Source organism: Crocuta crocuta, unplaced genomic scaffold, assembly GCF_008692635.1.
Source record: "Crocuta crocuta isolate KB4526 unplaced genomic scaffold, BGI_CrCroc_1.0 scaffold1, whole genome shotgun sequence".
Taxonomy (NCBI): Eukaryota; Metazoa; Chordata; class Mammalia; order Carnivora; family Hyaenidae; genus Crocuta; species Crocuta crocuta.
Genome location: NW_027527930.1, coordinates 4,450,436 through 4,463,339, shown reverse-complemented (window position 1 = coordinate 4,463,339; position 12,904 = coordinate 4,450,436). Strand labels below are relative to the sequence as shown.

At 36.7% G+C, this 12,904-nt stretch overlaps 1 protein-coding gene across 1 annotated transcript in view; it reads left to right on the top strand.

Annotated features, from left to right (window-relative positions):
• The window catches only part of ADAMTS3 (ADAM metallopeptidase with thrombospondin type 1 motif 3), a 255,823-nt gene that overhangs the window by 206,287 nt on the left and 36,632 nt on the right, over positions 1–12,904 (top strand). The window contains exons 6-11 of the mRNA XM_077750222.1: positions 6,284–6,367; positions 8,226–8,382; positions 9,137–9,242; positions 9,630–9,773; positions 10,411–10,543; positions 12,560–12,673. Coding sequence (XP_077606348.1) covers positions 6,284–6,367; positions 8,226–8,382; positions 9,137–9,242; positions 9,630–9,773; positions 10,411–10,543; positions 12,560–12,673 — 738 coding nt within the window. The remainder of the gene's footprint in view (positions 1–6,283; positions 6,368–8,225; positions 8,383–9,136; positions 9,243–9,629; positions 9,774–10,410; positions 10,544–12,559; positions 12,674–12,904) is intronic.

The window sequence follows — 12,904 nt, the reverse complement described above, 5'->3', positions numbered from 1 at the left end:
ATGATCTGAGCCGAAGTTGGATGCTCAACTGACTGAGCCACCTGGGCACCCCTTCCCAGTTCTTTTCAGAATACTTTTATGTCCAGCCCAAATTACCCAAGCTATCTTGTCATTACTTCAGTTTGCCCTCAGTGAACCAAGTCTCCATTTCTTTTTAAAAATCATACTTAGGTCTCATTTATTTTCCTCTATATGAATAATAGTGTTAATGATAGGTAACAGTTTTTTGTTTTTACTTTTGCAAGAGCCACCACTCTTAAGCACTGTCCATCTCTGAGCTCATTTATTCCTCTCAATAATCCTATAAGGGCAGTACTATAATTATCCCATTTTACAGATGAGAAAAACTGAAGCACAGAGACAAATAACATGCCCAAGGTCACATAGCTAAGGTCAAACCCAGGCAGTCTGGCCGCAGAGCCCACCCTCTTAACCACTCAGCTATACTGTCTGTCTCTCCCACCTAATCCACCCATCTGAAAGAAAAATGAGTGTTGCTTTGTTGAAGCCAGACACAGCTGTTCATCAGCTAGTCAGACAAAGCAGGTCAGATTGTCCTGCCAGGGAAATGTCCTGGGAGAAATTGTCCTGTCCGGGAACAAACCTGGAAGGAATTTTCCTTTCAAGGAAAAGAATACTTGAGTTGATTTTACCTTTTTTTCACCCCCTCACATCATTGGCAACCCCTTCTCATTTAAGGTCATCTGAAAATGGAATTAATGTTCCATTGACCCCTTCTTTCAGGTAGTTTAATAAAAACTCTGGGCCCAACTGTGAATGCCTCAGAGAAACTCTACACACACTCTAGCAGATTGGTTCACATGGTAAAAGGATATTTCAGTTTACATATATTTGCATTACCTCGTGTCAAATATGTGACTTCTTATAATATTTATGCTTAATGCCTTTCTTACAACCCAAAAGACTGGTCATAAATTTCAGCCCTATCTTTTCTTTCCTCATTCACTTTTTGCAGTGATCTGTTCTAGTACCTCTTTATTTTCCCCGGTATTTTTTAGAATACCATTATATTGATCATCAAGAAATCCTTATCTATAATAAGTTCAGAGCTCAATTCCTTATTTCCTCAAAATCTACATGGAGGAAGACTATGAAAAGGAAGTCAAGTTATTAAGACCTCTTTCTCAGTATGCTTATACACCAGGTTCTTAAATTCAGGGCTAGCAAATCACTATTGATTATTCTAAATCCATCAGGTTTATGCATAGGGATAGACCTGTGGTTTAGAGGTCTGTGGAAGTCTAGCAATATGGTGAAATCCACTGACTCTGGAGTCAGACTGTCTAGGCTTTCATCCTTTGCTGTGTCTGTTAACTGTGTGACCTTGGGCAAGTTACTTCTCTGGGCTTCAACTTCTTAGATCCAAAATGGAGATAAAAAGATCTCTGAAGTTGTTGCAAGGATTATATGAATTCATATAAAGTATTGAAAGCAGTGTCTGGAATCTGGAAAGGTCTATATAATATTAACTGCTGTTTTTGTTTGTTTTTGATGTTGCTTTTAGGGGAAAAATGCATTCCTTGTCACTAAGAGTTGTAAAATTCGTTCTTGACCAATATTATTGTAGTTCATCTTGACAGATTCAAGTGGTTCAGTATGAGATGTTTTTATTTCATTCAGTATAGAATTTATTGATTGTTAAAATTTGTGATTAATTTGTAGTCAGATTCTTGGAGTTTCTCTGTGCTTTATGTGTGTTTTAATAGATGACATTGAAAAACAATCTAAATAAAGATGTCTTCAATATTTTTCTTTGTTTTCAAGAGTCAAATGACTCAGTGTTTTTCCTTAGGCTAGAATATTTTAAAACTTGTATTTAATTTTGAGGAAGTTATTTTATTTATGTGTAAATATAGGAAAAGACAGACATAACAACTGGTGAATAAGTACCTCCAGGTGTATGTAGCAGCCTTTACCCCCCTCAAAAATGTGCATACTGCCATCTACTGGAAGGAGCTTTTGTACATTGAGACTATTTTTGAAAAAATTTAAGAGTCAACTGGCTTTTCCCATAGTTTATATATATAGTTTATATATCATATAAATACATATAATTTAAATCACACCTTTCATTCAATTGAGATTTCTAGCAAAAGAGTCTTGAGTGTCTTTTCATAAAAACTAAGAAGGAGGCAGTTGTATTTCTTGTTCTTTTCATGTAGATTATGAAAATACATCCATAAATCTTCAAAATTTTTTCAGGGTGCCAAAGTTTTTCATGTTTTTCTGAGGGCGATTGTGTGGTATTTTGCTCAATTTGGACAACAGCCCTTTGAAACAGGCACAGCAAATTTAGTTATGATTTGCCAGTGGGAAAATAAAGGCTCAGAGAAGTTTAGTGACCAGACTGAGGTCGCTCAGTTTATCAGTGGCTTAGCTGGGAAGGAATCCAGGTTTTTTAATATCTTATCCTATGTTGCTGATTATTTCTTCAACTCTTTCCTATAGGTCTCTGAGTATAAAAACTTTGGATCCTGTTTATTAATAAGGCATAGGAAGATGAAAAGCAGCCAAATTATTAAGTACATTTTAAAGTAGATAATGCATCAGAAGCAAATTTTTAAACTTTGAAAAGCAAATTAATAAATGATATCCAGTGCTTTGCATTACACAGACACCTAATGTGTGTTGGTTTGCCACATCGAAAGAATACTTTCTTCTCTCTCTCTCTCTCTCTCTATATATATATATTATTGCCTTCTATTTGGTGATTTCTACTCATAATAATTTATGTGTGTCCCATGACAGTTTCACAAGTAAGTGCTGACCTAGAAGATTCCACAATCAATTTTGGTCTCTACTAGAATACCTGCTATCTAATCAGGCGAGCATAATAGGGACTTTTGTTAAATAATATTTTTCATTTGGTGAATGGTAACTCTGACTTTCAAAAAAGTGTCCTTTTACTCCANTATATATATATATTATTGCCTTCTATTTGGTGATTTCTACTCATAATAATTTATGTGTGTCCCATGACAGTTTCACAAGTAAGTGCTGACCTAGAAGATTCCACAATCAATTTTGGTCTCTACTAGAATACCTGCTATCTAATCAGGCGAGCATAATAGGGACTTTTGTTAAATAATATTTTTCATTTGGTGAATGGTAACTCTGACTTTCAAAAAAGTGTCCTTTTACTCCAGCATTTTATAATGTAATGTGACCATTAAGAACTTAAATTTTGTCCATTATACTTTCTTGGTATTGCACTTTTCCTAAAATTTCCCAAGTATGATGAATTTACTAATTTAGGATGTTTATGTGTACATTATACTAACTCAGCTACCATATGCTATATGTCATTATTGCCACCTTTCCTTCATTTTATGATTTCTGATGTGTTTCCTACAGTTTATAGTTGTCACCGCTGCTGTGCAAGTGGCTGTCTCCCCCTCCTTCCATCATCTGTGCTCTAGAAATTGTTTCTTACCCAACTACTTTTCTTTAGTTTAAAATTTTATTGTTCTCCTATTTTGTGTATTTACTAGCACTGTTTTCAGCCTTTTTTCCCCCGTTTTTTATACCAAATACGTTTACATTTCAATTACATTAAGCTGAGTACATGTGAGTGAAGCCATGTTGCTAACTCAGAACAGCTGCCTTAGGAAAAGTCTCTTGGAGTGTCCATGAGTCTCTGGATGAATGTGTTAGTAACATGCCTGCCTTCAGACTTTTTACTTGCATTTACATTATAATGTTAGGAATTTTTTTTCTTAAGTGTTTAATTTGTTATTTACTTTTGAGGAAGACAGAGAGAGTGCTAGCTGGGGAGGGGCAGAGAGAGAGGAAGAATCGCAAGCAGGCTCTGCAGTGTCAGCACAGAGCCCCGTATGGGATTTGAACTCACAAAACTGTGAGATCATGACCTGAGCAGAAATTAAGAGTTGTGGCATTTAACTGACTGACCCACTCAGACGCCTCAGATGTTAGAATTTCTTATCAGATAATTAATCCAGAAGAGGAAGGGGATTCGGTCTTCAATTAGGCAGGTATGGAATAAGAAAAGAGAATGTGTCTGTGACCTAATGGTCATAAGAAATCACAGCTTTTTTGTCCAGCATTCAATTTTTCCTTATATTGATCTGAAATGTACCTCTGGTAGTTTGAACCAAGGTTTTTATTTATTTTCTGTAGATACACAGAATAAAGTGGAGCCTTTTTTCAAATGGCAGCTATTAAGTCTTCTTTCTAAGTTGTTCTTTTCAGTTTCCCATATTCTTCTGTTCCTTAATGTCCCTCCCTCCTTGTCATTCAAATTTTTTGAGCAATATGTTTGCAGGAGTTAAATCTTTCAATTCTTGTACTAGCCCAATGTGGTAATATTCTTATTATCCCCATTTGACTGAGGCCAGAAAGACAGAGACCACACCACAATGAAGGGTTGAACCAAGATGTCAGCCAATACTGTTAGTGTTTGGTGTTAAGCTTTTGGCCACTACATCTTCCATTCTTTATGTGACACATTTCCTAGGCTTCTTGTTTTTTGTTCTTCTCTAGATATATTTATGTTTGTCAACATCTCTTTTATAAGATACCATAGATAAAATGTACTCAATACTTTAGGTACACCCTGGCCTCCAGAGGGGATCGCTTGCCCCTGGATTAACAGCCTGCATGCCTGTGCCATGCAAGAGCCCAGTGCAGATTTTTTTTTTTTTTTTTACCTTGGCTTATCTTGAATGGGATTAAATCAGGTCTGAGCATTTTATGTGTGTATGTGCATTTGTAAACTGTATGTGTGTATATGGCAATGCATTTTTCCATGGAAGAGGATTCTACATCTTTTCTTGTCAAACTATACTTTGCCTTCTTTAGCATATACTAGTTTCTGTAGTTTTTTTTTTTTTTTTTACCATCTTAGCTGTCCTCTTTTTTGTTCCATACAAATTTTATAAGTATGCCTTTAGTCTATATTTAAGACCTTGATTTTTTTTTTAAGGTGTGCAGCACCATTAGATTCTTGAAATATTTCAGTTGAGATTTCTTGGTCTGTTTCTTGGTCAGTGTGGTAATATGCAGTTTTATGATTCATGAGTTTTATGGGGTTATTTTTAGAACATACTATCATTCTTGAGTTGTATTCCTTTTTAAAGCCTCTCTCTATGTGATTATGGTTATCTTTTCTCTGTGGGTTTTCAATTGGCTGCACTTACTGTCCAGGTCTCCTGGATCTCAAGTCAAATTGCAGTTAGTTTTCCACTCCTCTTTCAGTTATTGTGACAAATACTGGGTCCCTGTCCCTGGGAACAGCTAAGAGTCTTTGTAATCTTGTCAGACAACTCCACCTTTCCCATTCCTGCTAATATTTGCCTACTTAATAAGCAATCTTTTTCTCACCCTGAGTCTGCAGTCCCTTAATCAGAAGATACAATGATGGTCCACTTTAGATTCATATCTGCTAACAGTTGACTGTGGGTTTTGCCTATCAGTTATCTCTACCATCTCCACCTTCCTCATCTGTATAAACCCATCTTGGACTGTGACTTCTGAGGTTGCTGAGGTTATGATTTTAAAGTATGCCAAATTGCTTCAAGAAATTTCAGCCCGACTTTAAAAATTAAGTAAAATGGGGTGATTCAACTTTGCTTCTCTGAGCTGTACCCAAGGATGTATTCATCTAATATGCACTCATACAGTCACCTTGGTAATTAAAATATCTAAGGACTTCTCACACTGTAGAATTCCTAAATAACTGTTGTCTCAGCTGTCCCACTGCAGGCTACCCACTCACAGGCCTGCAGATAAGGCGTCACAGCTCCTGCTCACCAGCTCCATTTCCATGGGTTCTCCCAACCAGATTAGGACCTGTGGTGGTGACATGAGGACCCAGACAAATGCCTGCTGTCCAGTTCCCTCTACATGGCTGTGGCTCCACACAGCTAGTAGACTCTTGCCAGAATCACCACCCACCTGTCATTGCCTTTGATGAATTGAATGTTATATGTGGATTATAGCACATTGAACTCTTTCTAACACAATAGTAGTTTAATGAAGCCCTTTGAAAGCATAGTCTCCATGTTCATGGTACTGTGGGGTTTGCTAAATCAGTAATTCACATATCGGAGAAAAGTAAAGTAATTTCAGTAAATTAAAAGTAAAGGTAAGTAATTTCAGAGTTCAGCTTAAACCAAATTAAAAAAATAAAAAGAAAAGCTACGTGACTCCAGTCTGTATGATTCTATGGCTGATCCCTGAAATGTTATGCCCCTCATAATCATTCTTTTACCTTTCTTTTAGCGATTATCTGCTTTGTTTCTAGGTGAATGAAATTTACCATGATGAGTCCCTTGGAGTGCATATGAACGTGGTCCTGGTGCGCATGATAATGCTGGGTTATGCAAAGGTAAAATGTCCTAAAATATGTGAACTGTGAATGTTAAGGACTGGGTTAGCAAACGGAAGCTTAAATTTCTGAAGCTATAGCTAACATGTGGCACTGATATCTCACATAGACTGAGAAGAGAAACCACCACAATGAGTGCACATCTCCCAATTTGAGCAGATAATGATTTATGTGCTGATACCCCTTGCTTTATTCATCTGTCTAATGAATTCATGGATACTTATTCTGACTTTAGGTAAGGCTGGATAAGTGAAAAAAATGTATACCACTGTCAAAAAAGAGAATTTCCTTAGTCTACTGTTATCATCAAATTGTGACTCACTTATTCATTCAAAACATTTATGCTGAGTGCTTACTAAATGTTAGGTGCTTTCTAGGTGCCTTGAATATATCAATGAAGAAAAATGGCAAAGATCCTTGCCATTCCATGATTTGTTAAAAATAATTATTTTACATGTATATTTTCCACTTAAGAAAAGTGAAGTATACAGAAGCATACTGTGGATATTCATTTAGAAGAGTTTTAATCCTTTTGCAAAAAAAAATTAGATCAAAATGTATGTGGTAGGAATTTCATGTAACGTAACTAACTTCAGCTGGCTTTCAAATGGCACTAGATGTGTCCTTGTCCTTGGAAATAATGAAGTGGACAGCCATAGTTTCTCCCCTTGAGAAAGTGACTAAATTGGCACTTTTCTTGATGTTTAAAATTACATGCCCCTTCCCATACTTAATCCTCCTGATTATGAAGTACTAATGAAAGTATGCAGTTGGCAAACAGGAAAAATCCATGTGTTTGCATTTCATTATGTATTTAACACCCACTTATCATTTTCTGATGAGAGGGTGTCCCTAATCTTTACTTTATTCCATAAACCTGACCTACTTTGTATCACTAACACTGACTACAAGTCAACTCCAGCTGGAAATGTTAACAGTCTTCGATTGGTTGTTATAGGATTTGTTTGGAGAAGTATGTGATCAGCATATAATAAGCCAAACTAATTTTATTCAGAATGTAAACATGGATAATAAAATTTGCTGAAATGTAGCAAAACTCTTAGCCTGTCAGCCAAGTAGAGACTAATTTGGGTTCCAAATTCAATTTCTTATTTCATCAGATACTCTGGGAAGTATGGATACTTGGTTCTTGAAAGATAGGCCCTTTTCCTTCTGAACTTTTAACTCCTGATCATAATGTGGTAGTAGCAATATTCCAAGCAATGTCAGTCTATCTCTTGGAACCACAAGATAAGAGTACATCCCTCTTCATTGCTGTGAGGTTAAGAAAAGTGCATTTGCTTTTTTCAGTGGTAAGGTTTATATAATTTGACCATTTCCCAAAATGAAGGTTTGACCCACTTTGCCAACTCCTTGAAGAACCTACATCCCTTACATATGTTGATCAGTTGTGGACCAATAAATATAAAAATACAAATTTTAATGAAAGACCTTTTACTTTAACAGCTTTGGATAAAACTCTTATGCTAGAATATTTTCCCTTTTTTCTTTTTGTTCGTAACATCTATAAAACTAAGAAATTTGAGCTGAATTAGGTAATGGACCACTAGAATTCTTAGCCCAATGATTAATATTGAGTTACCCCATAATAGCAAATGTCACCATTACATGTTCCCATAAATGTGTCAGTCATGTTTCACACAGGTAACACTAATCATCATAAAGATATTCTTCATGGGTATTTAGAATTCCCAAATAGAAGAGATCTACATAAGCCCCAAATAGTAGTATTGAACATCCTTATATTGCACTCCCAAATGTTGATTTCAGAGAAAGTTATGAAAGGAAGCCTTTGGGAAAGTGTTGTGCACTTCATCAACCCACTGTTTCCTCTTAGTCCATCAGCCTCATAGAAAGGGGAAACCCATCCAGAAGCTTGGAGAATGTGTGTCGCTGGGCTTGCCAACAACAAAAATCTGATCCCAACCACTCTGAACACCATGATCATGCAATTTTCTTAACCAGGCAAGACTTTGGACCTGCTGGAATGCAAGGTATTTCTATTAATATGCAGAAGAAAAACTTAAGGGCATGACTTTTCAAAAATAATCCTAAATCAAAGAATCTGTTCAAATGTTCCATCCCTACCATCACTTTCCACCATGCATCAGCCAAGCATACACTTTCTTTCTATTGCTTCCAGTGACTTCTGTGGAATTCACAATGTTAAATGCCACTTAAATGCTGTAATAAATTATACTTGCCTTTAAAATAAATGATTGTGCGTTCAGGGCATGGAGGGGACGCTATAAAATGCAGTGTGATTTCCACTAACTCTTTGGAAAGGGAACGGAGATGCCATGAGAAATGATTGCTGCCAAAGAACCTTCTTCCAAAGTCAGCTTACATTTATCTAATAAATTCTGATGTAGACTTTGGAAAAAAGTAGACTGATGAGTTTCTTTTCAACGTTGATGGAATTTCTGGCTCCCTTCATCAGTACCATCATGGGAAGGACCATTCACTAAAACAGAAAGACAGGGCTTTGTTGGTGGGCGGAACAGAATAGTAACCCCAGGCAGTTCCTTCCCTTAGGAAAGAAGAAAACACAGACCCAATGAATCTTTTTAGAGACCGTTACCTGTGTGTGGCTTTCCCAAGAGAATGTGGCACAATGCTAGCAGTGAAATAATACTGCCTCTGTTTCCTGAAAAGCTTTCCTTTTTTTTTTCTAGGCAAAGGTCCAGTAGTAGTGCTTAATGGGCTTTCTCATAAAATGAAAATAAAAGTAATTGTTATTCTCTACAGGATATGCTCCAGTCACCGGCATGTGTCATCCAGTGAGAAGTTGTACCCTGAATCATGAGGATGGTTTTTCATCTGCTTTTGTAGTAGCCCATGAGACTGGCCATGTGTAAGTCACTGTTGACAGCTATAAAGCAAAAAAAAAAGTCTTTTCTTTCCTGCTTCTCTCAGTATTGTTCGCCCTTTGGGCTGAGTACATGCCAGCATGCAACTCTCGTTCCTTGCCAAGTGTGCGGAGCTGAAAACAGGGAAGAGGTCATGTACTGAAACTAAGTAAGTGGCTCCGGCTTGCAGAGACACGCCTGTGCTTTTCATAACTATAGAATAAAGAGACATTTCTTTCAGATGGTTCTCTTTCACAGTTTCTGTGACTTTTCCATGAAACCCACGTTAATTTATAAAATGCATATTTCCCTCAATTGATTTTCAAGAGGGAAGTCAAGCAAAACCCATGGCCCCTCTGATTCTTACCAGGGAGGTCTCCCTTTTGTTCTAGGCTGGGAATGGAGCATGACGGACAAGGCAACAGGTGTGGTGATGAGACCGCCATGGGGAGTGTCATGGCCCCTTTGGTGCAGGCAGCCTTTCATCGTTACCACTGGTCCCGGTGCAGTGGCCAAGAACTGAAGAGATACATCCAGTATGTCCCCTTCTGCATGTCATGAGACAGCATTCATGTCATAGCATAACACAGACAGGAAGCTGACTTTCAGGACCTTGATCATAACCGAACTCCCAGTGAATGAAAGCTATTGCTCATAATAAACATTTTCTTATGACTCAGAGCTTTTGGCACAGTGATGCCATAATGTAATCATACTATTTTAAACTGTAAGCCTAGAATTTAAGTGAATTTTTAACTGTGGTTTCCTTTTAGTAAATTCCTTATGGCATCTTTGACTTATGGTCAGACTTGAGTTGAGGACAAGGAGAGGATGGTCCTGTGATGCCTGCATAGTGTGTTGCACGTACCCTGTAGCACCAGTGCCAGGCTCTGCACCATGGCACCATGTGGGGGCTCAGCAGGGGACATGAATAAGGCTATCAAAATTCTACTGTCTTCCTGAGTCATGCTTGGGTTATTGTTTCTGGGATGAATAAGGATGATGGGTCTTTTTCTAAATGGAACTTAAAACCTTAAAAGGTATGCCTTTGTGATCTTGCTGTATGATGTGATGGAATTCCAGAGTATGTAACATAAGAATACTTTTTCATTAGGATGTGATTAAAAAAAAGAAGTGAACACTTTACTACTTGAAATATTTTCCTTTCTACAGTTCCTATGACTGTCTCCTCGATGACCCTTTTGAACATGATTGGCCCAAACTCCCAGAACTTCCTGGAATCAATTACTCTATGGATGAACAATGTCGTTTTGACTTTGGGGTTGGTTATAAAATGTGCACTGCGGTATGTTACTCAAAATCCATTGAGATTTTGCATTTTGAAATCTATTTCCCTAGCTCCTGTTTGGTGAGCTTTACAGACTCACTGGTCAAGTATAAGGTTATCTATCAATGGTTTTGTGTTTGCTGTGTCACTACCTGCTGAAGCTAAGTGCTTCAGATTATTATCTTATTTAATCCTTGTGACAGACTAGATGGGAGCCTAGGAACTGGGAACCAGTTTTATTTTACAGATGAAAAAGCCAAGAGTTAGATTAAGCAATTTGCTTAAATCACACATCTGGTCAATAGGGGAGTCAGACATTGAAACTAAGATTGTCAGGCCATAAAACCTTATGATCTATTTCTCCCTTTGTTTTTGTGACTTTCAGAAATCACTTCTAAACCTTTGATAGTTTGCTTTTCATTAGTTTGTTGGCCAAAATTTCATATCGCTCTGACCATAGGGAAGAGTTGTGCTGGTGTATTCTTGTATGGCGGTCATATGGTATAGTATGAAGGTCAAGACCATGTGTTTCATACTGAGACTAGGTGGGTTGTCAGAATCTGGATCTCACACTTACTAGATGTTTAATTTTGAGAGCTTTATTCATTCTCTCTGACTTAGTTTCCTCGGGTGTAAAATGTGGATAATGATAGTACTTATCTCGTGGAATTTCTCATGAGGATTAAACTTGATAGTATAATCAAAGTCCTTAGCATAATGCAAGCATCTAGTAAGTGGAATCCAGTAAAGTCAGTGTTCCATGTAGCTATGCAGATTAGTGATATGTTTCACTAAATTTCTACAATAAGTTTTAGTAGTTTATTAAAAAAAGGCGGGGAGGAGAAAGGAAGGGTTTTTTATATGTTGGAGCAAGCTTTATGTGTTAGAGCAAGAAAAATAAATATTTCATGGCCCTGAAAAGAAGTTGATCTTCTGTTTGAAATCTTACATATAGAGATATCTACAGCCATTTGGTCTGTCTATACGTTGCACATCGTCAGCCCTTATTACCTACATTAATGCTTTAGACCTGAAAATTCTAAAGTTTGGCTCAATATCATGGAAAAGTGCAATTTCTGCATTAAATAGTAGGAATTAGAACAAAATAAAACCCCAGGTCCAAAATGAGGGCTAATAAAAAAAAAAAAAGCTATGACTTTAAGGCTGTATGTGGGTAATTAGGGGTATAAGCGATGAGTATGTGGATAAACTGGTATTTGATTTTTTTTAATCTAGAGAACGGTAAGGTGTTTCCAGTTACAAAGAGATCAGACAAGTAAAGAGCACACACAAATGGGTGTACTTATACATATATTTGGATATTGTAATGCTGTGTTTTAGGAAAATAAAAAACATCTCAGGAATAAGTATACTAAGATTCTAGTCTGACTGCTACTTCCTCACTTCTAACTATAACTACCACCTTACCTTGTAACTTATATTCTCAGCTGTGGATTGTTTTCAGGATTAAATATTTAGAAAGTACATGATAAACTATATGAATATATTGCGGTATTTTGTAACACCCAGAGCACTTCATCTCACATAGCAAGCCTTACAGATATTTTCTGCTTTTAGTTATCTCATTACGATGGGTATTTTTATTATTTATACCTGACTCGTTCATACCTACAGGGATAAGGAGAAGCCATTTTGATAGCTTGAGAGCTACAAAACCATCATAATAAGTTTTCATATTTAAAATGACCATAATGTTTACAAATTCTTTAAAGTTCCAATGTTGTCTATTTGAAAACCATAAAAAAATAGTATGCAGAAATGTTAAAGTGACCCAGAGAATCCCAGACAAATCATTGTTTATCATTAATATTTTGGAAAAGCAGAGTAAAAGTATTCTTTCTTTGGAATTCATAGGTAGTATTTTTTTCTTAACATACCACAAATATGACTATTAATTTGAAATGAAAACACCCAAGAAACATGACATGAAACTGTATAGAAGATATCGTTGGACATGTATTGGTATGACATGACATCTCTCGTTCATTGAGATCTTGATTCTTTCTCTTCCAGTTCCGAACATTTGACCCATGTAAACAGCTGTGGTGTAGCCATCCTGATAATCCCTACTTTTGTAAGACAAAAAAGGGACCCCCACTTGATGGGACTGAATGTGCTGCTGGAAAAGTGAGTATATCTATTTATACAATAAAGATTTCAGATATGTTTCATAATAATCATCTTTAGAAACCTAGAAAATTATGACCATGGCTGTAGTCATTTTTGTGCAAGCCATGGTGTATGGGGTTTCATTATGGTCATGTACAAACATTGTTTCCTAGGGCTGTTATAACAAATCACCCCTAAATGGGTGCTTAAAACACAGAAATGTTATTCTCTCATAGTTCTAGAAGCCAG